The sequence below is a fragment of the Osmerus eperlanus genome, chromosome 16 (genome assembly GCF_963692335.1).
Source record: "Osmerus eperlanus chromosome 16, fOsmEpe2.1, whole genome shotgun sequence".
Taxonomy (NCBI): Eukaryota; Metazoa; Chordata; class Actinopteri; order Osmeriformes; family Osmeridae; genus Osmerus; species Osmerus eperlanus.
This window is the reverse complement of record NC_085033.1, coordinates 6,005,378-6,029,169: the sequence shown is the minus strand read 5'-3', so window position 1 is coordinate 6,029,169 and position 23,792 is coordinate 6,005,378. Positions and strand designations below refer to the sequence as shown.

Here is a 23,792-nt window from a genome sequence, read left to right as displayed (position 1 = left end):
ACAGAAACCCCCTTTCCTTTTTTCCTGCCCAGAGATAGACCAAAAAAATGTAGTAGAGATGTTAAAAAGCTGTCCTGCACCCCCACCTGGATCCTGCAGCACAACAGAACCCCAGCCCTTCTTCTCCTCTCTCTCTCTCCTCTTGCTTGCTTTGTCTGCTTGTCAGTTCCACACTATCACAAATGCCATTCCATCTGGTTCTACACATTTGAAACACATTTCAGTACAATCTTTTTTTAAACGTTGAGTGCTAAATATGTCTATGATTTGATTTGATTTAGGTGACCAACAATGCATTTAATGGATTTTCACAGGTAATTACCTTAACAAAGTACTTTATTTAATTTACTGTAGTTATAGAAAGACTTATAAAACAAATTATAACCAATGCCCGTTATTGAGGCATAGTGAAGCAGAAATATAGTGGATAAATGTAGGTACTTTAGAGTTATAGGATATTTCCAAGATAATCTCCAACTACTGGAGTCTCTTAGTGATACCAGAAGAATGTCACATTTACATTTATTTATGATGGATCAAATCCATTTCTTCATAAAAAATTAGAAGCTATGGAGTGTCTGTGCTTAAGTGATAAAGATCACCATAAAAACACGACCCCTAACATATCACAGTCCATATTGAATTAGTAGATGAACAGTATGTACTAATCCCGTGTCACATTTTCCCTAAATCTAGTTAGACTCATTTCTAAAAATTAACTAAATAATGTTTTAAACTCCATTTCTTCCTGTCTCTCTTTCTATTTATAATCAGGATTCCAGTGCCCCAGCATTCTTTGCTGATTTTGATAAAATGGTGAGTTTAAAATGTCTCAACACGTCTTTCGGTTTTAATAACAGATTACAAATACATTTGCAATACACTTGCAAGACTCATTTTTAGTGTGTTAACAGTGTTGTAATACTGTTCTATTGTAATCCTTTTTTATTTTATACTTTGTCATTTTCTTTTTTGATTTATTTTCTCTATCTCCCAAAAATTACATGTATTTTGCACTGATGTACGGATTACGTACTTGTACTCATGTTGAGAGGGGGGTCCCATTACATTTATTATGGTCTATGGTTTTTCCAAATCTAAAAGCTATGCATTTCCTTGACAAGATAATCATTTTTTGAATAGCTATGTCATGTATGCATTTTGTTTATCCTTTTTTGTGGCTGATTGACTGAGAACATGTTTTATTTTCCAGCAATGCACAAAACATGCACTAAATAGGGGGCATCCCCAAAACGTAAAAGCTCAGCTTCTTTTCAAGACAGGCTTATTCTGCTGTGTGCTAGTCCGCTATGAGGATTTCAGTTTATGCGTATGGTATATGCACATTCTGCCAGCGTGGTCTAACACTGCTAACCCGCCTCCATCCCTAAACTCTATACACAACAATTCAAAGTGTGTAGAAATGTGGTCATAAAGTGTCAATAGAAAAAAGCATGCTAAAAGGGATGGTTAATTAATGATAAAAACTCAATCTCAATAGATATTATTCAGAAAAAAAGCATGAATGTTGATAAGCTTTTTCCTTGCCTGTGTATGCTAAAAGAATGAGTCCACTGGTGTCCCTGCCACCGCTGCCACTGAGGCTGATGTGGACACTATAACAGCTGTTGCCACTGAAGCTGCAGAGGGTGCTGCTGCCTGCGAGACAGAGGCAGGGCCTGAGGCAGTCGCAGAGGCAACCCCAGAGGCAGCCCCAGAGGCAGTCCCAGAGGCAAGGCCTGAGGCAGCCCCAGAGGCAAGGCCTGAGGCAGCCCCAGAGGCCAGGCCTGAGGCAGCCCCAGAGGCCAGGCCTGAGGCAGCCCCAGAGGCAGCCCCAGAAGCCAGACCTGAGGCAGCCCCAGAGACAGGGCCTGAGACAGCTGAGGGCCAGGAGCCTGCTGCCTCTACTGAGGAGGCTGAGGAAACCAGGAGTTCCACTGCCCCTAAAGAGAAGACGCCTGCTGTAAGTGAGAGTTTGTAGTTTCTCTGTAGCAAAGCATGCTCATCATCATTGGCTTTACAAAAGCCATGATTAGCAATGCAGTTCTCATCGTCACAATCAGCAACACCATCATTATCTTCATCATCCTCATCAACGACAGCAGTATCATCGTTGTCCTCACCATCCTCATCAACAGCAGCAGTATCATCATTATCCTCATCAGCATCATCATTATCCTCACCACCACCATCATTCTTATGAGCATCATCATTATCCTCACCACCCTCATCATCACCATTCTTATCAGCATCATCATTATCCTCATCAACAACAGCATCATCATCATCCTCATCTGCAGCATTGTTGTTGTCATCATTACCTTCATCTTCATCACCTCAGTTTATTCATCATTAATCTTTTGTTATTGTTTCTTAGAAGCCCATTTTTGTCACATCAATCTGTTCTTGTAAGCTTTTTTACTGTTTATTGTTGTTAGTACCCAAAGTGATATGTTCAATTTCCCTGAGAAAGTAGTGCAGAGCTTTATAAAAAGTAAAGAATCCCTCATCTCAGATTGTGACAACAGATTTCAAATGATTTGGTGGCTGTTCTTAGCTTAAACATTTTCAATGGGTCACATTAGATTGAAACAGACGAGGGCCAGCGCTTTTCTATAAATATCTGGCTGTTATTTATACATAACATTGGAATAATAAGTAAAAAACGTTTTTATTCAACTCGTTCTTGGTAAAGTCCCCTGTTGAGTCTCCTGATGAGCCTGCTGCCACTGAGGGGGCTGAACAAGCCGAGGTACGTTTAAGATTCACCCCTTTGTCCTTCCACATCAACCCAGTACTTTTCTGTTCTGTCAATGACAAAACTGCATGCAAGTCAGGTCTACCTAATTTAGTAGCTTGAGCCTTCAACCCCGCTATTGACATTCAGCTAGCAAAACAAAAGTGGTTACATTCTAACAGTGGTAGTGGCAACAGCTGTCACAATCTACTACACTTGGCTCTGAGTAGGTGTGAGCTAATTGATACATGCATGCATTTTATGGAGAATATATTTTACTCCAATGTCAGCATTTAAGGCAGATACCCCTGGTTTTAGTCAGTATGGCTTTACAACTTGATTGTATAGAAAAGGGGTATTTATAAACTTATATGACTTGTATGTGTAGAACAGTTATGTGTCACTTCAGGACTAGTGTCCTAAACAAGTGGCATGTGTAAGGATGTTTTAGGTTTGATTAGATTACTTTACAAAAAAAATTAACATACACTCTGGCCTGACTCAGCTTCACCATCCCTGTCAGGGTGTTAATGTTGCCCTCAGCAAACATTGAGTACACTATCCTATGATCTGAACCATCCAAGCAGAAGGTATCTTGTGCTGTACAGCACTAGATGGTGGTGTATGCTGTATCAGGACTTTTTTTTTTTTTACTGTGGAACTGATGTGGAAAATGATCAAGACAATGAAGTTGCTACTGTTACAATGAATAATAGTTTTATAAAGGATTTCTGTTTTTGTTTTCTTAAAGCTTTAAGTAGCCGATGTCAACACACCAAATGTCATTGTTTCTCTGCTGAAAATAGGGGTTCCTTGCCGTTTAAAATAATATACAGTCACAGTTTTTGTTAGTGCATAAATGTGTACAAATCTGGGCATACTGTAATGTCTTGACTGTGAACACAGTAGATTTAAGGCATCTTGAATCCCAGTCCTTACAACCCCTAAATATTAACAGTTCACTAACAAATGACCTCAAATCAACAGTTTGACTACAAGCTTTCGTTCGATAGGAAAGCAATAGGCTTTAGCTAACCCCTTTCTACCTGTAGGTCCTCCCTGTTGAAGAGGCTGAAACACCACCCCCTATTGAGGAAGTACCGCTGGTAAATATGATTGGAAAGAAATTACAGAAACTATATTGGACATGATTGTTTTGTATTAGTAAAAACAAATATATTTTAAAAACTATGTTCTCATCTTAAATGTCCAACTTACCATGTTAAGGCCCATCTCAAACAACAGCTTACAAACATACGATTCATGAAAATAAAAAACTGATTATGGTGAATATAAACATTTTACCCTACTGCTTAATTGAATGACACGGAGCATTCATGCTGTACTGTACACTGTATACAGGAACAGAAAAGTGGTCTAACAATGCATTTGCCTTCAGAACCAGTGAGAGTACAATATTCCTGTTCTATTGGGAACACCTTTGAGAGACAAAATGGTCTTAACCTAATACTAAAATATGAACTCATGGACATTTCTTATGTTATTTTATCAGCATTTGAAATTGAAAATATTGCATGACCAGGCTCAGAACTAGAGTGAAAGTGGAAAGTGTGAAATAAATGTGTATGTTTTGCCTATTAGTTAATTGGATAAAAATAGGCTTGTCTGAAAATGTTATGTTTTGAAAGCCATATACTCAAAAAGAATGTTCTGTATTTAGGAATGTGTTGCCAACCCGGAGGAAAGGAAGGAGCCCCCCCTGGAGGAGGCTCCGGTAATTATTCCAGCTCCCCATTCATCAATCCTACTGATTACACATCATATTGGACAGAACAGTCATTGAGACTTTTCTAGAAATGTGGTACTTTCAAAACACTGTCTATAAATTACAATCCCAGACAAAGGGGCTGAACTAGCACTTGTTACTAGAACCATATGTCGATCCACAAATTGCTAAATATATTCTGAATTTCTTTAGTTGAATAGTTTAGTCACTAAGTGTAACTTATTTTACACTCTTCTTATTGGTTTTGAATGTCTATCTTGAGAATACCTTTGCTGATGAAAATTAATCTCCCCAGGGGACGTAACTAAACTGAACGTTAATGGAATTCTCTTATGTTTTACCTCATATGATGCCACTGTGTTCAATCATACTGTACCAGACTGCTTATCATAATGTTCAATGAGTATTGTCTTTTTTGAAGAAGAAACACAAATATTCCTACGACGCAGAAAGGCAAAACAAAATTTTACAAAATCTCTCATTGCATTGTGTATTCATTGACAAACTATTTGCATGCAGCTAAGCATAACAATTTTCATTTTAGATCACATTTCTATATCCTCATTGTGGCGTAATTGACAGAGCTTTCAGATGCAATATCTGATAATAAATCGATCCAACTTATCTTGAATATACATCATGAGCCTTCTAGGAGTCTAATAACTAGTATAATTACAGTATAACTTGTATAAATAGAATAATATTACTAGTTGGCCCAATGTTTTTTCTTGGCATGGTCAGTAAAAACTCAAAGCCATAACTAACTACAGTAAGTGTCAGGACATTTGTTTTAATTCCATTTATGTCCATCACGTACAGTATTATAAAGGCTTATGATTGTTGTTCCAAGTCACTAATATTGTACTTGAATCATCATAATGTTGCATGACAAATCATATAATTTGGTGTCAACTGAGTGTCAGGTAGCATTTTGAGGGTACATTATGAGCTAACTTCTGCTAAAAAGATACCACATTATTACTGCTTGAGTTTAATCTAATACTTACACAGTAACATATCTTACAAAATGGTGTTTAGTACTAAAGCACAATACACATTTAACTTTGACAGCCTTGCCTCTTATTTTGTTATTTATACTATTTATACTGTAAATAACCTCTACCAACTAACATTTATTTTGGAATTTACATTTTATTTTTCAAAACTTATGAACAGAAATTGGCATGGTGTGGGAATGGGTTGGTATTAGCTCATACTGTAATATTTGATATATATGATGTCTAGTGGGTAAGAATGGTTGAAATGTATTTTCAAATCTGGTGCTTTTGAATTACATTGATCATGTTGTTAGTTTATGTATGTACATCTTGTTCCACATTGGTCATCATACTTGTTTGCTTTGGTGTTGGGTGTACCCATTATTCATTAGCTTTGCTCCCAAGCATATTACTTGAGAGTTCTAGGCTGTGTCCTCTTCTCATTGTCTCTTCAATCAACTGCAATGAATTGTGTTGAATACTTTAAACATTCTGATTACAGACAATATGATTTACTTTTTATTTACATGAAAATGTAATACGCAACAAATAATCTATTATATTGCATGTAGGACCATAGCTTTGTAATGTAAATTCAGTGATGTTAGCATTCATCCTTGAGTTAACCAGAGAGATGCCAGTTGAAGGTTTTCCTCTCCATTTGTGATCCCTTCATCCAAGTGATCCCCTCATCCAACCTTTATATGGATAGTCCGTTTCAGTTGTCTGAAACTGCACATGAAAACCTAACCTTTTTCCTATTTAGTCATGAAAATGAAATAACCATTATTGTACCATTCTCCATCCATGGGTTTATAGACACCAGGGTACATAACAATAACCCCCAAACAATAGCCCCCAAACAATAACCCGCATCCAATCCTATCACATGGTCAGTTTTAATAAAAAAACGGAACCATCCCACCCTGTCGTCTCACTGTACCCCCACCAAATCCCCTCAACTGATCCAACCCATTTTAACCTCAGTGCTAAACCGACAGTGTCCTTGTTAAATGAACCAAGATGACCTTTGACCTGGTTGACTGCCATGTCCCAGCATTGGTTCTTATACTCCCACATCTCTAGACCGTAGTGGCTGAGCCAGTGGATGAGAACCCTAAGGAGGCTACTGTGGCCACCACTGAGGGTCCTGCAGAGGTGGGGCCGGAGGAGGTATGAGCAACCTTTCCTTGTCATCCTCCCTTTCATGACCATGAGCGGATTGTTTGGAGATCCCAACTGTTTTGTAATTTACAATTAATGGTCAATACGGAATCAAGGAAAAAACATACTGCGGTCATCAATATGAGAAAAGGTGGAATGCATCGCAAGCAGGTTTATTACCTGTCTACAAAATAAAGAAATACAAATACAAGGCCCTGACACTCCCTGAGGACTGACACTGAAGTCATTGACTTGATAGGGATGGTATTATTTTAAATGTGATCAAGAGACCAGAAATGGCAATGCTGAAGTCACATGATTTTCTCCAACTGCATGGAATGTGGACATGGATGTGTCAGAATGTTGATGTGCGTCATTGGGTGGGTTAATGACATTTCTTCCTTCCTTAGGAGAAGATGCCCATCCCATCTGTGGTGATTGAACCCGCCTCTAGCAACGAGGGTGATGATGACCGTGACGGTGACATAATCTCCCCAACAACTATCAGTGACAATGGGGTGGCACCTGATAACCAACCAGCCAAAGACATCAGTTCCTCTGGTGGATTTCCCCTTGACTTCATGTATAAGGTCAGCCCTTCTTGTGATTTTGAATCATTAACCCTCAATCTCTTTGTCATATACTAAATACCAGGATACATGGATGTTCTCCAGGAACACACACACACACACACACACACACACACACACACACACACACACACACACACACACACACACACACACACACACACACACACACACACACACACACACACACACACACACACACACACACACACACACACACACACACACACACACACACACACACACACACACACACACACACACACGAGAGAGAGAACCCCTTCCTTCATAGATGCAAATATATTGCTCTCAAACACACATTCAGTCCTAGAGACAAACACACATTCAGACACACAATGCTTGGACACACTCAACTTTACTTACAATTCGGTATCTTGGTGTCCTGCAGGTAGAGACCCTGCATGATTTTGAGGCAGCAAACTCGGATGAGCTTGAACTGAAGAAAGGTGACATTGTTCTAGTCGTCCCCACAGCTCTTGCAGAAGATCAGGTACGGAAACTGTAAATAATCTGGGTAGAAAATAAAGTGTTATACTGTTAGTTTAATATAATATTGTTTTTACTTGCTGTTTATTTGCCTCAAATAAATCCCATACACTAAAAAAGCGGAAAAACTCAGCCCAATTAAGAATGTGCATAGTAATATTTTAAGGTACAGTAGATGGGTCAGCATGCATGTATAAAAACATAATAAAACGGTGTTCCACATTATTTCTACTTACTCAAGATTGCAATAAGTGACATTGTGGTATTCTTCTTGGCATCATCAGTTTATCAAATAACCATTTAGTCGTGTGTTTCCCAGGATGCTGGTTGGCTGACGGGTATGAAGGAAAGTGAATGGTCACAGCTAGGAGCTGATGCCCATAAAGGACTCTTCCCAGAAAACTTCACACAGCGTTTGGATTAACCGGCTAAGCCCCATGGAAGGGCAAGAGACCTGCAACCTCCAAACGTCTGGATAACTGTCTGCTGACAAGTCTGTGACCTTGTCCACAAGGCATAAAAAGGCTCCCTATAAAGGAAACGACAAATCAACAGAAATTAAATTGTGGACAAACACTAGTACCTACTCAAAGCATAACGAAAAATAACATGAGCATGATGCGAATAGTAAGGTCTACCCTCCTTAATGAATTGAGACACTTCTTTGTTTGTTTGTTTGTTGATCTGTAAGCGAAGGCAACATTTGAGTGTGCTTTGTTGGAAGTGCTTTGACCTCCACATATGATTCCGTTTGATCAGAAGAAAAACGAAAACGAGTAAAAAGTTACCTTGTCCTCTGCACCAAGTGTATCGTGTTGATTTTGTTGCTTTGCAACAGAATTTATCAGAACCTGTAGTGCTATGATCTATTTAACCGTTCTTAAGTGTTACACAAAACTTTCAGTGTTTCTTTCAGACATTTCAGACATAAATGTTACCTTGCATCATTGTTAGTGTTTTCTTGTAGTGTCATGGCTGAACGTGTGAGGCTATGGTGATGATTTCTTTGGCGTACTCGGTGTTGACATTGTTCATTGACAAGACTCGCTGTGCTCTTGCCAAAAGGTAGTGGACTTGGACATTTTGAACATCGAAATGGGCATTCAATGAGTTTCCAGCATGAATAATAATGTTTTGTGATGAAACAAGTTCCTAAAAACTGGCAGATACAGCTTTTACAAAGCTGGAAAAAATCTATGTAGCTCCCCTCCACAGAATAAATAAGTGTATATCCTTATAGCCTACCTTATACAGTATCTGCAATTACATATACACAAACTAAGTCAACCAGGTGAAGATCTATGAAGATATTTATTTGTGAATGAAATGTTATGTTCTGATAAATTTTATTTTACTTTATATTTTTTAAGTCAAAGATCACTGGGAAGGTGTTGGGTGTGAAATCCGATATGCAATCTATGTAATTGGTTTATATAGGGTCCCAATAGTCCAACTGTTCAGTATAGAAATGATTATGATGTCACTCCTGTGTTCGTACAGTTAGCCCTTACTGTAGAACTTTTCTTTTGTGATGTACATATCTGTGATTACTATATTATCATAAGTGAATAAAGAATAGTTCATATGGTACATTTCATTTTCATTGAGTGGACATTGTTTGGTTGTAGGCTACTCACTTTGGAAATGTTTAAATCAATTGGTCTTCAAGCCTGGTCTCAGGGAGCACTGTCCTGTGTGTGGCTGGTTCCCTGCTTCAACACACCTGATTCCAATGAACGCGACGAGCTCTGCAGAGGGTTATCGAATTAACGATTAGTCATTTGATTCAGGTGTGCTGGAGCAGGGAACCATCTCAAACATATGGGACAATAAGTGTGTAACTGGACTGTGTCTAACTGTATCAACAAGAACGATTCACAGGTGTTCCAATCATTGCACAATTTCTTGTGTGCAAACGTACTCAGACTTGCAGACACTGTCAAATATGACACAGGTAAAAACCTTGCTGCACAATTATAAGCAGGGTAGGCTACTTCCCCCAAACTGACAACAAAGATAACTGGAATAGTGAACCCTATTATATCACCACCTCTTGCTAGTTGATCTGTTCGTGCTGGATAAAGAGGTCTGATATAGCTTATGTTTTGGATATGTAGGCCTCTTGTGTGAAAATGTACAATCATGGGTTAGTAAGTGTTGGCCCTGACATCCGTTTTGTTGCTTCAGTTGTTGTGGTATTTACAGCCTTGCTAGATTATTGTGCAGAGTGATCAGATGAATTTAAAATAAAAGCTTTATTGGCAAAAAGGTTTTTAGGCCCTGGCACAAAATGACCAGCTCACATCATTCACAAACCATATCATCAGCACATGGGAGTGTGAACGAGTGCTAATCAGGTGAAATAACTATCATTCTGATTGGATTTTAAGAGCAGACTGATTTCTATAAAAGGAGGGACTTGTTGCATATATTAAATGTTTTTGCCAATAAAAGCCTTACGTATCATTGTTTTCCATTATACAATAGAAACGTGGAGAAAAAATCTAATAACATATGGTTGTTTCCCTTGTCACACATTCATCTGGAACACCGTCATGAACAAAGCATTTGGAATTCTTTAATTGGTATGCAAACAGTGGCAATTTATTACGCACTGTAAATTCCAGTCCCTTCCAAAAACAAAATACACTGCATATATACATCTATGTAAAATATAATTTATTATAATATTTAAACATTTTCACAAACATTTACACATGGTACATATTACAATTTTCCTTTAAACCAGCTTTCATTTGTCATCATTTACATTATAAATATAGTGCCATGACACAAGATGCAATAAATACTATTGAAAAGGACAAGATAAAATCCTTGACACTGCAAACCAACAGCAAATAGTGCAGCAGACACACAATGTCTGATGTGGTCTCTTGAGTACACACACGCTTATTCCAAGCATGGATTTGTTAATCTCAGGTTAATAAAAGCTAAAGGTTTTATCATTTCCATAAAAAACTAATGAATACCAGCTAATAAAACAATAGATTTCAAACAAAATAATCCAACCACTTAGCAAGAGTGGTTTTCTGAGGTAGAACATGACAAACAGAAGTACATTTTTTATAAAACGTGAAACTAACTATAGAAGCAAACACAGATGCAGTTGTATCCAGGGGCAGGGGATCTTGCTCTGATACTGCTGATGTGGATGTACCAGGCCCCTCAACAGCAAGATGGTTTGGTTTGTAAACTTGGTATCCACTGACATCCTCAAGTATCCATGAGCTAAACTTAATGATGGGTACACACAAAGATTTTTTAATCTTTTAAGATTTTCAAAATGTGAGAGACCACAAACATGAGGACAAAACAATCCTAGATGTAACTGTTTTGCTCCTTTATGGTGTGGTGTTTGTCCTCGGGGTTCCCCCCACACCAGGATTTCTTGAATATTTACGATTCGCGATTGGGACGGCTCCGACGTTCTTCCGAGCAAGTTCGGTCACTCTTAACACACCTCACACCAAGGGAAAATCGGATCAAATAATCTGTAGATAATCGGGACATAACCTAGGATTGTCGGGACATTACCTAGGATTGTCGGAAGGGGGAAATCGGCCCAAAATTAGCCCGATTATCTTGTGGTGTGTATCCAGCATTAGGGAGGACTCAAGGACTCAAACATGGCCTCAGCCGTGGTAGGTGGATGGCCCATCCCAGTCCTGTGTGTGGACGCCTTTGAGAGGGGGCAGCCTCTCCTTCCTGGACGGACCGGTCATCAGGCGCTTCAACGTTTCCGATGACTCTGGTCTCATCCAGGGCTCGGTGGCATCCGTGTCTGCAGAGCTGCGGCAGTCGGGGCTATGGGGAGAGACCCCTGGAGACTCTTCCTCATCATCATCATCCTCAGACAGTTCTCCTAGAGGAGACACTAGTAGTTAGGGGGGGATACTTAAAATCACCATCGTCATGATTAACTCTCTGTTGGAAACCCAAGCACATGACAGTCCACTTGACTCCATTCTTCTTTGTGTGAGTAAGATGCGTATGGCTCCAGTGAACCCACCTGTTGTCCTGTCACGGCGCCTCAGAGCCAGCAGTCTCCTGGTCCAGCTGTGGTGCTCACGCTCCTGGGCCCGCCCTGCTGACTCTGATTGGAGGATGTAGTCATCTGGCAATCTGGTAGGCTCCCTGTAAGCCTCTCTGTCCTAAACCACAGAGAGATTTAGCCTCATACGAAACTCTACACCCGTCTCCCTGAAACCTCGCTCCAGTTGAAAGGAACTGTGATATTATGATGGATTCTCTCTGCATTTCCAATATAGATTGATCTCTGAAATTACATTGTGCGATTCGGCGTTCTTGGCCAGCCTCCTCCTCTCCCTGGCAGACAGCTGGGGGGGCTTCTGTTTAGGGGGACGGGGCACCGGGTACGTGTCGTCCATGGGGTCTGTGTAGGGAACAAACAACAACGTCAACTATGACTAAAACTGGACATTTTGGTGACGGCGCTATTGCTGATTAAAAACAAACACTGATTTATTGTACCTAATATAAAGCAACCAAGTAAAATGGTATGGTACGCACTTCATACCAAAGATAATTCCTTTGGTAATAACATGGAAATTCAGCATTTATCTTACTTTTAGTAAGATAGTAGAGTAAGAGAGTAGTAGAGAAAAAGCATGTGAAATGCAGACGGATATAATCAAGTCTTACTGATGAAGGCACTCTCTGATTCCAACAGGTAGCCTCTCCCGGGATCCCTCTGGGAACACACAAACACGCTGGTTCAGCTGAATAACTTTGACCGTCGTTCGAACAAGGAAGAGTTAGACGGGCACTGTACGCGCGGCTTGATGTGACGTACGGAGGAACTGCAAACTGGAAATGCCGAAATAAACTATTTCATGAGGACTCACCGAATAATGGTTTGGTTTCTGGGGTGGTGACAGGTCAAAATAATCTGCAAATGTAAAGAATAATGACCTTAACGTTGCAAAGGACATGCTGCACACGCCTGCGTACAAGACACAGTGAGTGGCTGGGAGACAAGCTCCAGCAAGCCTCATGTTCACCAGCTTGACAGGGAGTGTTTATGCGATGGCGCGTATAACGGATAAGAGCTGATTTAAGAGTGAGGGGTTGACCAGCGAGAGGCTCTGACCGTGGCCTGGTTTCCTCCTCAGGCTGCTCCTCCTGCGTTGCTGTTCCCGGTGGTCAGCCTGTCTCTGGATGTCCACAGGCTGACCCTCCTCCCTGGGGAGCTCATTGTAGCCATATCTGAAATCACTGTCTGCAAAGCAAGCACAACGTGTGTGTGTGCACGCGGACACACACACAATCAAGTTCAACGTCAGTCAAAGCACAAATAAATGTTCTCTATTTTGTTTGGGAAATTCATTGGTGGTGTGAGAACTTTGAAGAAGTAAGATCAATTCCGGTCTAAGATGCCGACAGTTCAGAGAGGCTTGTTCATCGTCTTAACGAAAGCAAAGAGACGCGTTTACCAGGGTATCGGAGCTGTAAGGAGTCATGGATACGGAGCAGTTTGCTAGGCTCCATGTTCCTGGAGGGGGGCCTTCGGACGGGGGCCTGCAAACGCAGCCTGGCCATGTCAAACACATCCACCTCCCTACGCCTGGACACACACACACATCAGCATGAGAAAAACGGTACTGTGGGACACACACACACAGACCCCACCATAGCCATGTTCTGTCATTACAGGAGCGGAGGGTGTTACCTGTCACTCATAGGAGAGTCCAGCTCCTCCCACTCGGAGCGCATCAGCTGTACCTCCAGACGTATCTGTTCGCTGCGCAGCTGTCTACGCAACGCAGACAACTCACTGATCACTCCCCTCTGGTCCTCTGGTAGGCAGTCACACACACACACACCAGTTGAGTGATCCATGACACATTGTCGCTCCCAATCAACTATGTATTGGTTCTGACTGTATGGAATGTTTCTCTGTGTGTGTGTGTTACCTGCAGCTCTCAGCTCGTTCCTACGAGCAGGTACAGGCGGTGACTGGGACTGGAGTCCTGAAAGTGAACACTCCTAAAAAGGTGTGCGTTAGGGGGGGACAGACGTCAGTTCCTACCCGTTTTCAGGCCACGCTCTCTGTAGCACGTTTATGGTTTATGCGACGGGTGACTTACAGACATGGGGGCGGTGGAGCGTCTGCTGTCCACGGTGGGGGGTCTGGGGGTGTACTGGGGGGCCCTGTGTCTCTTCTGGAGGGTGGGGATGGGGGGCGAGGGCTCCCTGTGCACCTGCAGATAGACAGTATGATGGGGATCATACTAACATTTCTGTTTGTTAGAACGCTTCAGTGACATTTCACACAACTATCAGAAATGGCACTGAATCTCACTGCCTAAAGGGCCTACGAAGAATGAACACAAAAGGCCTACTCTTATAACAAAATAACTTGTGCAGTTCCAGTGATGCGGCCGGTGATTACGATGTCAGTTAGTTGATTTGGTGACGCACATATTAACACACACACACAGATTCTTGGAATGAAAGTGCAGTGCCTGTGATGACAGTGACTCATATGTTGGTTAGTTGATAACGATAGCTGATGATGACGACAGTAGTTCACTTCCCCTTTAGTTGGCAAGATAAATCGAGCCACAGACACACGTTCCTGGTATCCTACTGATTGTGCATTTACAACTCCCCAGGTTTTGAGCCGCACACAAAATAAAAGGCGCAACTCAAAGGTTTAGCCGTCCACTCACCTCGCCCTCTACGCGCGCCTGTCTCTCCTCCTCATACTGTATCCTCAGCGCAGCCATCTCCTTCTCGTCCGCCTCTTTCTTTTTCCTCTCCGCCTCCTTCCTTCGCTCCTCTGCAAGGCGGACCAGCTCCTCGTTCTTGGCCTTTTGCTGTTGCAAGAAGAAGACCAAGTTGAGTTCTGCTAACGACAGCTGAGGCACAAGAATGTGTTACAATGGTTTACAATCTACCTGTCAAGTGTTTAATGTCCACCGCTGAAATCAAATTATGCTATATGTTCTGCACTTCTATTATGTTTTATAAATAGGAGCAACTGGCATTCAAAAAGTGGGAGGTCCAAAAAACACAAGTTGTATACTGTATATTATGACTCAGCTGACCTCCATCTCTTTGCGTTTCTTCCTCTCCTGCTCCTCATCATACTCCCACTGGATTCGAGCCCTCTGCTCCGCCAGCCTCCTCTCCTCTTTCTCCTCCTCCAGGCGTATCTTCTCCCTCTCCTCTGCCTCCTTAAGGCGCTTCTCTTCAATCTGGGCAGGGCCCGAGGGATAAACAGGTTGTTATACAACAACATTGTACCTGTGTGTGTTTGTGTACACAATATCCGTTCAAAGCAAAGGCTTTACTTGCAAGTTGAAGCTAAAAGGCCCTACAGGCACCAGAGGCCAGGTTCTTGATTTCTAACTGACAGAAAAGGGGGCATGTGTAAAAGCTCTCCGTGCCAGTAATGACTGTAGGTTTTATATCCCCCCAAAAAACGACAGTACCTGTTGTTTTAGGAAGGACTTGTACTTGTCCTTTTCCATAAGTTGCTGAGGTGTGGGCTGGTTGGCAAACACACTGCCTCTTGCATACATAGGGGTCTGGACACGGTCAAAACCTGCACAAAGAAAAGATACGACACCCATACGCGTTTGTACGTCTATTACATTCACATTGACGTATGTGCTGTGTGCTAAGTGGCAGCTGGTGCAGCGCCTGTCTACCTGAGACTGTGTTGATGGAAGGCAGGGCATCCGTCAGGATGGGCACGATGGCTGGGGCTCTTTTCTGCCATGTCTCGGGGTTCAGCCAAGCTTCCTCATTCTGCTTGTGCATCTGGTGTAGGTCAGCTAGTCAGACAAATCATAGGAAGCTAAAAATCAGACAAATCATAGGAAACTAATAATCACCAGATCTGTAACCTTTTAACCACTTATGGTACAGTTGCTTAAAATGTGTTACACCCTGTATTGTGAATATATCAAACCAAATATTATTTGTATAGCCCTTTTTACAATATCACAAAGGGCCTCACAAATCAGATCAGCACCTATATATATAAGTGTGAGCTACTTCTTGGAAGTTACAGCTACTGTAGTCCACCTTGTCACATCTGCTATCAAAATAACACCGGTCCACTTATCATGCAATCTGGAAAAGGTGAGCCAACATGGAATGTAAGTGGAACATGCTACAACGTACTAATGAGGTTCCCTCGGTTGTCTCTAAGAGGTGCTCCGCACCCTCCCCGGCCCCATGGGTCATGGTTCTTCATGTGGAACTCCAGCTTGGCCTCAGTGCTGTCCCTCTCCTCCTTCTCCAGCCTCCGGCGCTCCTGCTTCTCCTGGATCTGGAGGGAGCCCAGGTGAAGGATATGGTGAAGAATACTGACTCCAACCAAAAGATTTTAACAAATAAAAACCCAATAATGTCATATCATGGTGAAACAGTGCCCCTAAAGATTCTACATGGGAATGACCTACTATATTAATTAAAGTAACTGAACCTTTTTTAAATCTAAATTGATCTACAACTATTTCATCGAACCAAAAAATTGGCTTCCTTTCTTGTACCCTTTCTGTAAAAACATGACCACTATCACCAATTACACAGAATAAGGTCAGACTTGGGATCTCAGTCATCACACATTAATTTCAACCACAACAATTCACAGTTGATGGAGAACATTTAATGTTCAACAGTTCAGTCCAATGTTTAGGTGAATTTGTACTTTTGACCCCAAACACCACACCTATGAGCACAATCTATATATTCATTACATTTAGGGTATTTTGGTGCAGTATCCCAATTAATAGAGGGGAGGAAAGGTGGATCACCTGCTGTTTCAGTGCCTCCTTGTAACTTAGTGCACTCTGCTTGGATGGAAGGATCTTCTCTGCAGGAAAGACACTGATCCCTGAGCTGACTGTGGCAGCCTCACTGTTAGGTCTGCTGAGAAAGAGACAGACAATCCCTTCACTCACTGGTGTCTTTTCATGAATCATCACCCATTTGGAGCCTAATAAAGAACAGAACTGGGCTCTCTCCAGTCCTCATGTCTCTGGAACCATAAAATAACCGCCAGCTCATTTGAGGATCTCTGGTATCATTGAACAAATATCCCTCCGATATGCTTAATTTGAACCTTGAGTGCATTATATATTTTTAACCTGTTGATGTCTGTTTTGCACTATTATGTCAAATGTTAAAATGTTGTATTATGCACATTTGAGGTATGGGGAAACGCAATTTCGATCGTCTGTGTAATTACTTGTTGCATGGTCTGACTGACAATGAAGTTAACTTTGATTACACAAGTAACCAAAAGCATTAAGCACTGTGTTTAAAACACTGTCATTTCAGGCCTGTCATAATTAGTCATCTTGGCCATTCTTTTAGAAGCCAGTATTTCAGTGGCTTGTCAATGTGTATAGATGTCTTCAGAAAGGTCCAGAGAAGAGGGGGCTTATGTGAGGGAAAGATCAGTAGCAGCAGCAGAAGTAGTAGCGACTCAGCAGCTGGCTGAAATAACACTCATGTCCAGATGGTGGGGAATGACCTCCGACAGCTGCAACGCTTACTACTGCCCTCTACTGGAAAATACAATATATGCATTCCAATATATGGCCATACTAATATTTTCTTCCCTAGTTTTTTGACCCAAAAGCACTGGACCTGAGTAAAGGAAACACACAACTGTGGGTCACAAGAATAAAGACTTCAATAGTGTGTAACTGACCTCACCGGGTCGTGAATACTCACAGGGGTGGTGGAGGTGCTTCTGGGTGTATATGCTGGGTACCGTGAAGGCTGTGATGAGTGTGCGGGCCTCCTCCAGTTTGAGGTAGGGTTAGGTAGGACATCAGTGGGACTCCTCCAGGCATCGCCATCTGACCATCTGACACAAACATATATACAAATTGGATACTGACAACTTTTTAAATCAAGCAGAATAGTTCAGAATGCAGGCTTACTTCACCTACATGTTACCTGCAACGTATCAACCTTCTTGATAGTCATTAGGGCAAGATTAACCATATTTGCAAGGTGTCTACTGATCAACTAATAATGATACAGTTGCAGTACTTACAGTAGGGCAGGTTTGGCTCCAATGTATTCCTGGGTCCATAGTATGAGTAGCCTTCATCATAGGGACTCCTGTAGGCTTCTGCCATTCTGGTTGGAGGGTGCAAAGGGATGCCTGGCATTCTGCATATTGAACACAGAAACGATTTTTCTTCATTTCAAAATGTCAGACAAAACCAGCAGCAGACAGCAACAAAAAAAAACATTTTAATTTTAAGTCTACAATACATTTCAAGGTGCTTCTAGCAGGTCTGCATGCTACCGTACCTGGGGGTGTCCATGCCTCGGGGAAAACCCACCGCCTGGCTGTACGGGGAAAGCCCCCCATTGGACAGCCCCAGCGCTGAGCTGTACTCTAGGAGCGGAGACTGGAAGGCTACTATGGGCAACTCAGGGGGGAGCCTCTCCCTCTCTCTGTCCACAGAAGGCTTCTCATCACCGGGTAGCCTTCTAGGTTCTTCCCCTGCTGCTGCCTCGTCCAGACCCAGGCCAGCTCGAAACAGATCCTCTCTTCTTTTCACAATACTCTGTCCAAGATGTTTGATGCGATCCGGCTGGGTTATGAAGGAGGTGAAAGGGATATTGCTGTATAAATAGGTTTGTGCTTTGAACACAAATTATGTAAGGACTTTCAGGCAAGCTTGGAATGAACTTGGATATAAGTTCAAATGAAATAAATAGGCAGTCTACCTACCGGTTTCTCAGGGTCATTGGCTCTTGTGGAGGTTACTCTCAGTTCCAGATCTTTCTCTCTGGATCAAAGAGAGAGGTAAATGAGATGTTTCACCTACAACGTTTCTCATACACCACCCACTGGAAGCTTTTCTGGACTATAAATTCATCATGAACACACAATTAACAAAAGTGCTTTGTACAGCATGAAAATGAACCCTTAGTGAAGTTACGGTTGGTCCAAAACAAAAAGAGAAAGTAGTGGTCTACCTTTTCTTGTTCCTCTGCTGTTCAGCTATCTGCTCCTGTAGCTCCTGTCTGTAACGCTCCTTACGTCTCTGTGAGACCACATCAGCATCTGCAGCCCCTGGACACAGTACAGGCAAACTTAAAGGTACAAGAAATCAAAAAAATTATTTATAAACTTTTTTCCCTATCAACTCTTTATATAGAAAGTATCTGCCGACTGGAATCTCTCTTACCGATCATGAGCCCTGTAGCAAACTCATGCTTGTTGATGGCTGACCTTGATGTCAGGTTTAAACTGGTGTCCCCTGTTGACTGTAGCCTATAAGACAGACAGGCCAGGACAGCCATTAGCATTCACAGACCCATTTCAGACTCCATGCAAACACACCACTGTTTATCATGCAGTCACACAAGCTGCTTTAAAAATTGTTAATTGTCAATTTCAGATTGTTTTGGAGGTTTAATGTGATTTAACTATGTGGATTGAGATTGCCTAAATCTTTGAAGCCTAAATAGTTGACACAAGAAGTATCAACAAAGCTTTTTAGTTAAGTGTAGAAACAGAATACAGGTGAAGTCTAAATACACTTTGCTAAATAAACCTGAACTGTCGCGTGTTTTTATGATTACTATCCAACATTTGTAACGTACTTGACTTGGTTTGTCAAGGAGGAGGTCCTGTCTTGATAACCCTCTTGGACAACAGATCCATCGGCCTGCTTCCTCTCCCTGAAAATAAATTAAACCAGTCATCAACTAACCACTACCAAATACAACATTAACCTAATAGATCACCATACACCAGCCAGCTACAGAAAATGAGCTGTTCTTGTCTATTACTTAAGCTAATCTATTTGTTACTGTTGCACTGTAGGTTTGTAGTTTTGTCCCACTGTGCTGAGATGTGGGAGATGTCTACTGTAATTTCTATATGCACCATTTGTTTTGTCGCTTTGGATAAAAGTGTGTGTTACATTAACAAAATGTAATGTACAGTTGATCATAGATGATAGTGTAGACAAGATAGCCGCTTACAATACCTGTTTTCATGACTTGTTCTCTGTCCATGATAACCTGTGTCAATATAATCAGCCTGTGGCTCTTTCCTCCTGTCTCGGAACCTTAATGCAGATGATTTAATGAAAGACTGTCAGGACAAGCAAGTAAAAAGCTGCTGGTGCTAATGGTCAGAATTCTACTGTTCCAGACCAAACGTAAACCTGTTCACTGACCATCATGAAAAGGAGTAAGACAAGGAAAAACATGGAATTTAATGCAATATTGACTTGACAACTCATACGCCAACATGTGATTATTATGTAATTTACTTATGTTACTTCCTCCCCAATCTCTTGACAGATTAGATTGAATTGACTTCAAAAAGCAGGCTTGAGAGTGCCTGAGAAGCGCTGTTTACATACCTGCTGTCAGCTTTGTAGTAGTGTCTTGGCCTCCTCCTCTCTGATTGGATGGCTTCCAGCCTCCTCCTCTCCATCAGTTCCAGCTCTTCCTCTACATAGTCATCTTCAGAGTCTTCATCCCCCGGCTCCACCCTTCCCAGTCTGGTGGTCCTGCTCTCTCTAAAGGGCAGTCCATCCTCCTCAGCCCAGGGACCCCTGACCTCGGCCAGGTGGCGCCCAATGTGCACCCCTCTCCGCCCCTCAGTCAGAGTGGCGGCATCTCTTCTGGATGGCAGTCTGGGGCTGGGCTGGACATCAAGCAGGGGTGGAGGTCTGAGGGAAGCACCGTGCTCCTAGGGGAGACGGAAAAGGGTACATGATATGAGGGATCTTTTCAAAGAGAAGTTTTCCAAGATGCAAATGAGCTGGTCAAAGACGAGTGCCATTCACATGAAATAACTCTGTCACATTTACCTGAGCCATGTAGCGTCTGTAGTCCTGCCGAAGCTCTTGCTGTAATTTCTGCTTCTTCCGCTCATAGTCCTCACCCAGAGATAAACTTAGGCTCTGACCCTCTTCTGCAAAAAAGAATGATGCGAGACAAAAGCAAACAGTAAACAGATGGACAATGAACCTACTGAAGGGCCTGCTCGCACTTGAATGTTAAGATTTAACAACTAATTTGGAATAGATTTACCTTTTTCCAATACTGTAGATCGCTTAAATGGAGGGATGTTTTCCTTAATAGTGTGATCATAGGCCTTATGATACTTTTCCTGTCAGTGAAATCCAGACACAATGAGTATAATGAAAAAGCAAGGTACTGAATTCAAGGGGAAAACACAGTCAACTGTATAAATGGTCGACTAAAACAAAAGAAACTCACCCGTATTTCCATGTAAGGAGGATCGTGTTTCAAGTTGGCTTTATCCTCTGCCACTTTGGCTCTCTGTTCCTTGAGGAAGTTCTCAAGATCATCGTCCATCTCCATTTTTTAAGATGGCCTTCTGTGAACAGAAGATTTGTGTTTACTTACTGGTAAACTGGAGTTGGTAATAGAAATGACTTGCTCGCAGGATGTGCGTTTTGTTACACTGTGTCTTTAATTCTCCGTTGTCAAGAAACTAGCCTACACTAGTTGTGCTGATCACAAACACAATCTTTCGCCTATTTAGTTAGCAATCACCAGTTTGATCGTTTGGAATACACTGTCACCACAAACCTTTGATATTGGTTCCTAGAGTAGCTAACGTCAGCTACTCTGCTATCTACAAATGCAGAAAATGCAGCTACTACTGTAGTGCTGATTCAGTACAGTACACGTAGCCAACAATAGGTAGTGCAAACACAAGCGTTTGGTTCCTGCTAGATTATTACACCAATAATTTACCATTTGGAAATTCGGGATAGGGTAAACAAATAGACAGTTGCTATGCAGGGCTTTATCAATCATAACTAATAATTGACATTTATTATAGCTACACGAATTTGTTTGTCGAGTAATCTGTCAGCCCACAATTTTGGTCAGCAACAGCGCGGGATCACAGCTGCCCCAGTGCCCAGTCTTCTTCTTCTTTGAATTTGATTGGCGGATCGTATCCAACTTAAAGGTGCATACACTGCCATCTGCTGTGCAGGAGTGTATGGGCAGTCACGAATTACCTACATTACACACAACTCCGTAACCCTGTAACTCCTTAGCTTTCAGAGACATTTACCATGTAGGCTGTTTCTCAATAAAAACAAAGTCTGTGTGACGTAACCATCAGCATTTACAAATACCTCGAATATGATAGCTGCGAGTAGGGTTCGAACGTAAGCGGTAAAACCCCATTGGATTTCAAGTCCAACTCCTTAACCACTCGGACATCAGAGCTTTCGTTCCTGGTGAAAGTCTTTCTAAATTGCGCATGCTGAATCACTTTGAAAGTCTTCAGGAAAAGTTTCAAGAAATCAATGATGGCATGACTTAAACATCAGCATAAACAGGTCCCTCATGGTCACTCGCTGCGAGTAGGGTTCGAACCTACGCGGGGAAACCCCATTGGATTTCAAGTCCAACTCCTTAACCACTCGGACATCAAAGCTTTCTTTCCTGGTGAAAGTCTTTCTAAATTGCGCATGCTGAATCACTTTGAAAGTCTTCAGGCAAAGTTTCAGGAAATCAATGATGGCATGACGTAAACATCAGCATAAACAAACCCCTCACGGTCAATCGCTGCGAGTAGGGTTCGAACCTACGCGGGGAAACCCCATTGGATTTCAAGTCCAACTCCTTAACCACTCGGACATCGCAGCTTTCTTTCTGGGTGAAAGTCTTTCTAAATTACGAATGCTGAATCACTTTGAAAGTCTTCAACGAAAGTGTCGGGAAATCAATGATGGCATGACGTAAACATCAGCATAAACAAATCCCTCACGGTCAATCGCTGCGAGTGGGGTTCGAACCTACGCGGGGAAACCCCATTGGATTTCAAGTCCAACTCCTTAACCACTCGGACATCAAAGCTTTCTTTCCTGGTGAAAGTCTTTCTAAATTGCGCATGCTGAATCACTTTGAAAGTCTTCAGGCAAAGTTTCAGGAAATCAATGATGGCATGACGTAAACATCAGCATAAACAAATCCCTCACGGTCAATCGCTGCGAGTAGGGTTCGAACCTACGCGGGGAAACCCCATTGGATTTTAAGTCCAACTCCTTAACCACTCGGACATCGCAGCTTTCATTCTGGGTGAAAGTCTTTCTAAATTACGAATGCTGAATCACTTTGAAAGTCTTCAACAAAAGTGTCAGGAAATCAATGATGGCATGACGTAAACATCAGCATAAACAGGTCCCTCATGGTCACTCGCTGCGAGTAGGGTTCGAACCTACGCGGGGAGACCCCATTGGATTTCGAGTCCAACGCCTTAACCTCTCGGCCATCGCAGCTTGTGTTTAAGGAGAATTCCTTTCTGAATTCTGTAAACTGGGTCACTTGGAAAGCCTTCAACAAAAGATCTGTAAATCAATGATGGCATGACGTAAACATCAGCATAAACAAGTCCCTCATGAGGCATCGCTGCGAGTAGGGTTCGAACCTACACGGGGAGACCCCATTGGATTTCAAGTCCAACTCCTTAACCACTCAGACATCACAGCTTTTGTCCCTGGTGAAAGTCTTTCTAAATTGCGCATGCTGAGTCACTTTGAAAGTCTTCAGGCAAAGTTTCAGGAAATCAATGATGGCATGACGTACACATCAGCATAAACAAGTCCCTCATGAGCCATCGCTGCGAGTAGGGTTCGAACCTACGCGGGGAGACCCCATTGGATTTCCAGTCCAACGCCTTAACCTTTCGCCCATCGCAGCATGTGTTTATGGAGAATTCCTATCTGGATTCTGTAAACTGGGTCACTTGGAAAGCCTTCAACAACTTGTCTGTAAATCAATTGTGGCATGACGTAACCATCAGCATAAACAAATCCCTCACGGTCAATCGCTGCGAGTAGGGTTCGAACCTACGCGGGGTAACCCCATTGGATTTCAAGTCCAACTCCATAACCACTCGGACATCGCAGCTTTCATTCTGGGTGAAAGTCTTTCTAAATTACGAATGCTGAATCACTTTGAAAGTGTTCAACGTTAGTGTCAGGAAATCAATGATGGCATGACGTAAACATCAGCAT

The 23,792-nt window shown here is 42.0% G+C and overlaps 2 protein-coding genes, 1 long non-coding RNA gene and 8 other non-coding genes across 21 annotated transcripts in view; 1 reads left to right on the top strand and 10 right to left on the bottom strand.

Annotated features, from left to right (window-relative positions):
* The window catches only part of amph (amphiphysin), a 28,312-nt gene extending 18,972 nt beyond the window's left edge, over positions 1–9,340 (top strand). For 5 of the 9 annotated variants that reach the window (XM_062480609.1, XM_062480612.1, XM_062480616.1 and 2 more), the window contains 10 exons: positions 282–314; positions 775–816; positions 1,565–1,963; positions 2,696–2,752; positions 3,790–3,843; positions 4,419–4,472; positions 6,569–6,655; positions 7,057–7,236; positions 7,646–7,747; positions 8,063–9,340. In XM_062480609.1, the coding sequence (XP_062336593.1) occupies positions 282–314; positions 775–816; positions 1,565–1,963; positions 2,696–2,752; positions 3,790–3,843; positions 4,419–4,472; positions 6,569–6,655; positions 7,057–7,236; positions 7,646–7,747; positions 8,063–8,167 (1,113 nt within the window). In that variant the 3' untranslated portion in view covers positions 8,168–9,340. The remainder of the gene's footprint in view (positions 1–281; positions 315–774; positions 817–1,564; positions 1,964–2,695; positions 2,753–3,789; positions 3,844–4,418; positions 4,473–6,568; positions 6,656–7,056; positions 7,237–7,645; positions 7,748–8,062) is intronic. The other 4 variants (XM_062480610.1, XM_062480611.1, XM_062480613.1 and 1 more) reach the window with 4 other exon arrangements.
* LOC134035982 (uncharacterized) lies at positions 5,664–9,509 on the bottom strand. Its single transcript, XR_009932374.1, has 4 exons — positions 9,381–9,509; positions 7,980–8,272; positions 7,621–7,767; positions 5,664–5,941 (listed from the first exon to the last, which is right to left on the bottom strand). It is a non-coding gene; the product is annotated as an uncharacterized LOC134035982 (long non-coding RNA).
* Positions 9,510–10,128: 619 nt separating this feature from the next.
* On the bottom strand, positions 10,129–21,671 carry LOC134035981 (centrosome and spindle pole associated protein 1-like). Of its 3 annotated transcripts, none has more exons than XM_062480618.1 (29): positions 21,514–21,671; positions 21,010–21,130; positions 20,821–20,899; positions 20,598–20,701; positions 20,145–20,476; positions 19,764–19,844; positions 19,375–19,452; positions 18,957–19,042; positions 18,745–18,841; positions 18,497–18,554; positions 18,070–18,356; positions 17,807–17,925; positions 17,479–17,614; positions 16,554–16,665; positions 15,919–16,066; positions 15,441–15,566; positions 15,222–15,334; positions 14,835–14,984; positions 14,457–14,603; positions 13,872–14,015; positions 13,698–13,770; positions 13,454–13,580; positions 13,218–13,348; positions 12,875–13,003; positions 12,630–12,673; positions 12,427–12,475; positions 12,051–12,157; positions 11,774–11,915; positions 10,129–11,626 (listed from the first exon to the last, which is right to left on the bottom strand). In XM_062480618.1, exons 2-29 carry the CDS (start codon positions 21,112–21,114, stop codon positions 11,397–11,399), a joined length of 3,534 nt encoding a protein of 1,177 aa, XP_062336602.1. In that variant the 5' UTR covers positions 21,115–21,130; positions 21,514–21,671; the 3' UTR covers positions 10,129–11,396. The 3 variants fall into 3 exon arrangements, with proteins under 3 accessions (XP_062336602.1, XP_062336601.1, XP_062336604.1); XM_062480617.1 differs by having other exon boundaries at positions 10,130–11,626; positions 16,554–16,668; XM_062480620.1 differs by having other exon boundaries at positions 10,130–11,626; positions 13,872–13,985; positions 16,554–16,668.
* A 457-nt stretch (positions 21,672–22,128) lies between these two features.
* Positions 22,129–22,210, bottom strand: trnas-uga (transfer RNA serine (anticodon UGA)). Its single transcript has one exon. It is a non-coding gene; the product is annotated as a tRNA-Ser (tRNA).
* A 129-nt stretch (positions 22,211–22,339) lies between these two features.
* trnas-uga (transfer RNA serine (anticodon UGA)) lies at positions 22,340–22,421 on the bottom strand. The gene has a single exon. It is a non-coding gene; the product is annotated as a tRNA-Ser (tRNA).
* A 129-nt stretch (positions 22,422–22,550) lies between these two features.
* trnas-uga (transfer RNA serine (anticodon UGA)) lies at positions 22,551–22,632 on the bottom strand. The gene has a single exon. It is a non-coding gene; the product is annotated as a tRNA-Ser (tRNA).
* Positions 22,633–22,761: 129 nt separating this feature from the next.
* On the bottom strand, positions 22,762–22,843 carry trnal-uaa (transfer RNA leucine (anticodon UAA)). Its single transcript has one exon. It is a non-coding gene; the product is annotated as a tRNA-Leu (tRNA).
* A 129-nt stretch (positions 22,844–22,972) lies between these two features.
* On the bottom strand, positions 22,973–23,054 carry trnas-cga (transfer RNA serine (anticodon CGA)). Its single transcript has one exon. It is a non-coding gene; the product is annotated as a tRNA-Ser (tRNA).
* Positions 23,055–23,182: 128 nt separating this feature from the next.
* trnas-uga (transfer RNA serine (anticodon UGA)) lies at positions 23,183–23,264 on the bottom strand. Its single transcript has one exon. It is a non-coding gene; the product is annotated as a tRNA-Ser (tRNA).
* Positions 23,265–23,393: 129 nt separating this feature from the next.
* Positions 23,394–23,475, bottom strand: trnas-gga (transfer RNA serine (anticodon GGA)). The gene has a single exon. It is a non-coding gene; the product is annotated as a tRNA-Ser (tRNA).
* A 128-nt stretch (positions 23,476–23,603) lies between these two features.
* trnas-uga (transfer RNA serine (anticodon UGA)) lies at positions 23,604–23,685 on the bottom strand. Its single transcript has one exon. It is a non-coding gene; the product is annotated as a tRNA-Ser (tRNA).
* Positions 23,686–23,792: the final 107 nt, after the last annotated feature.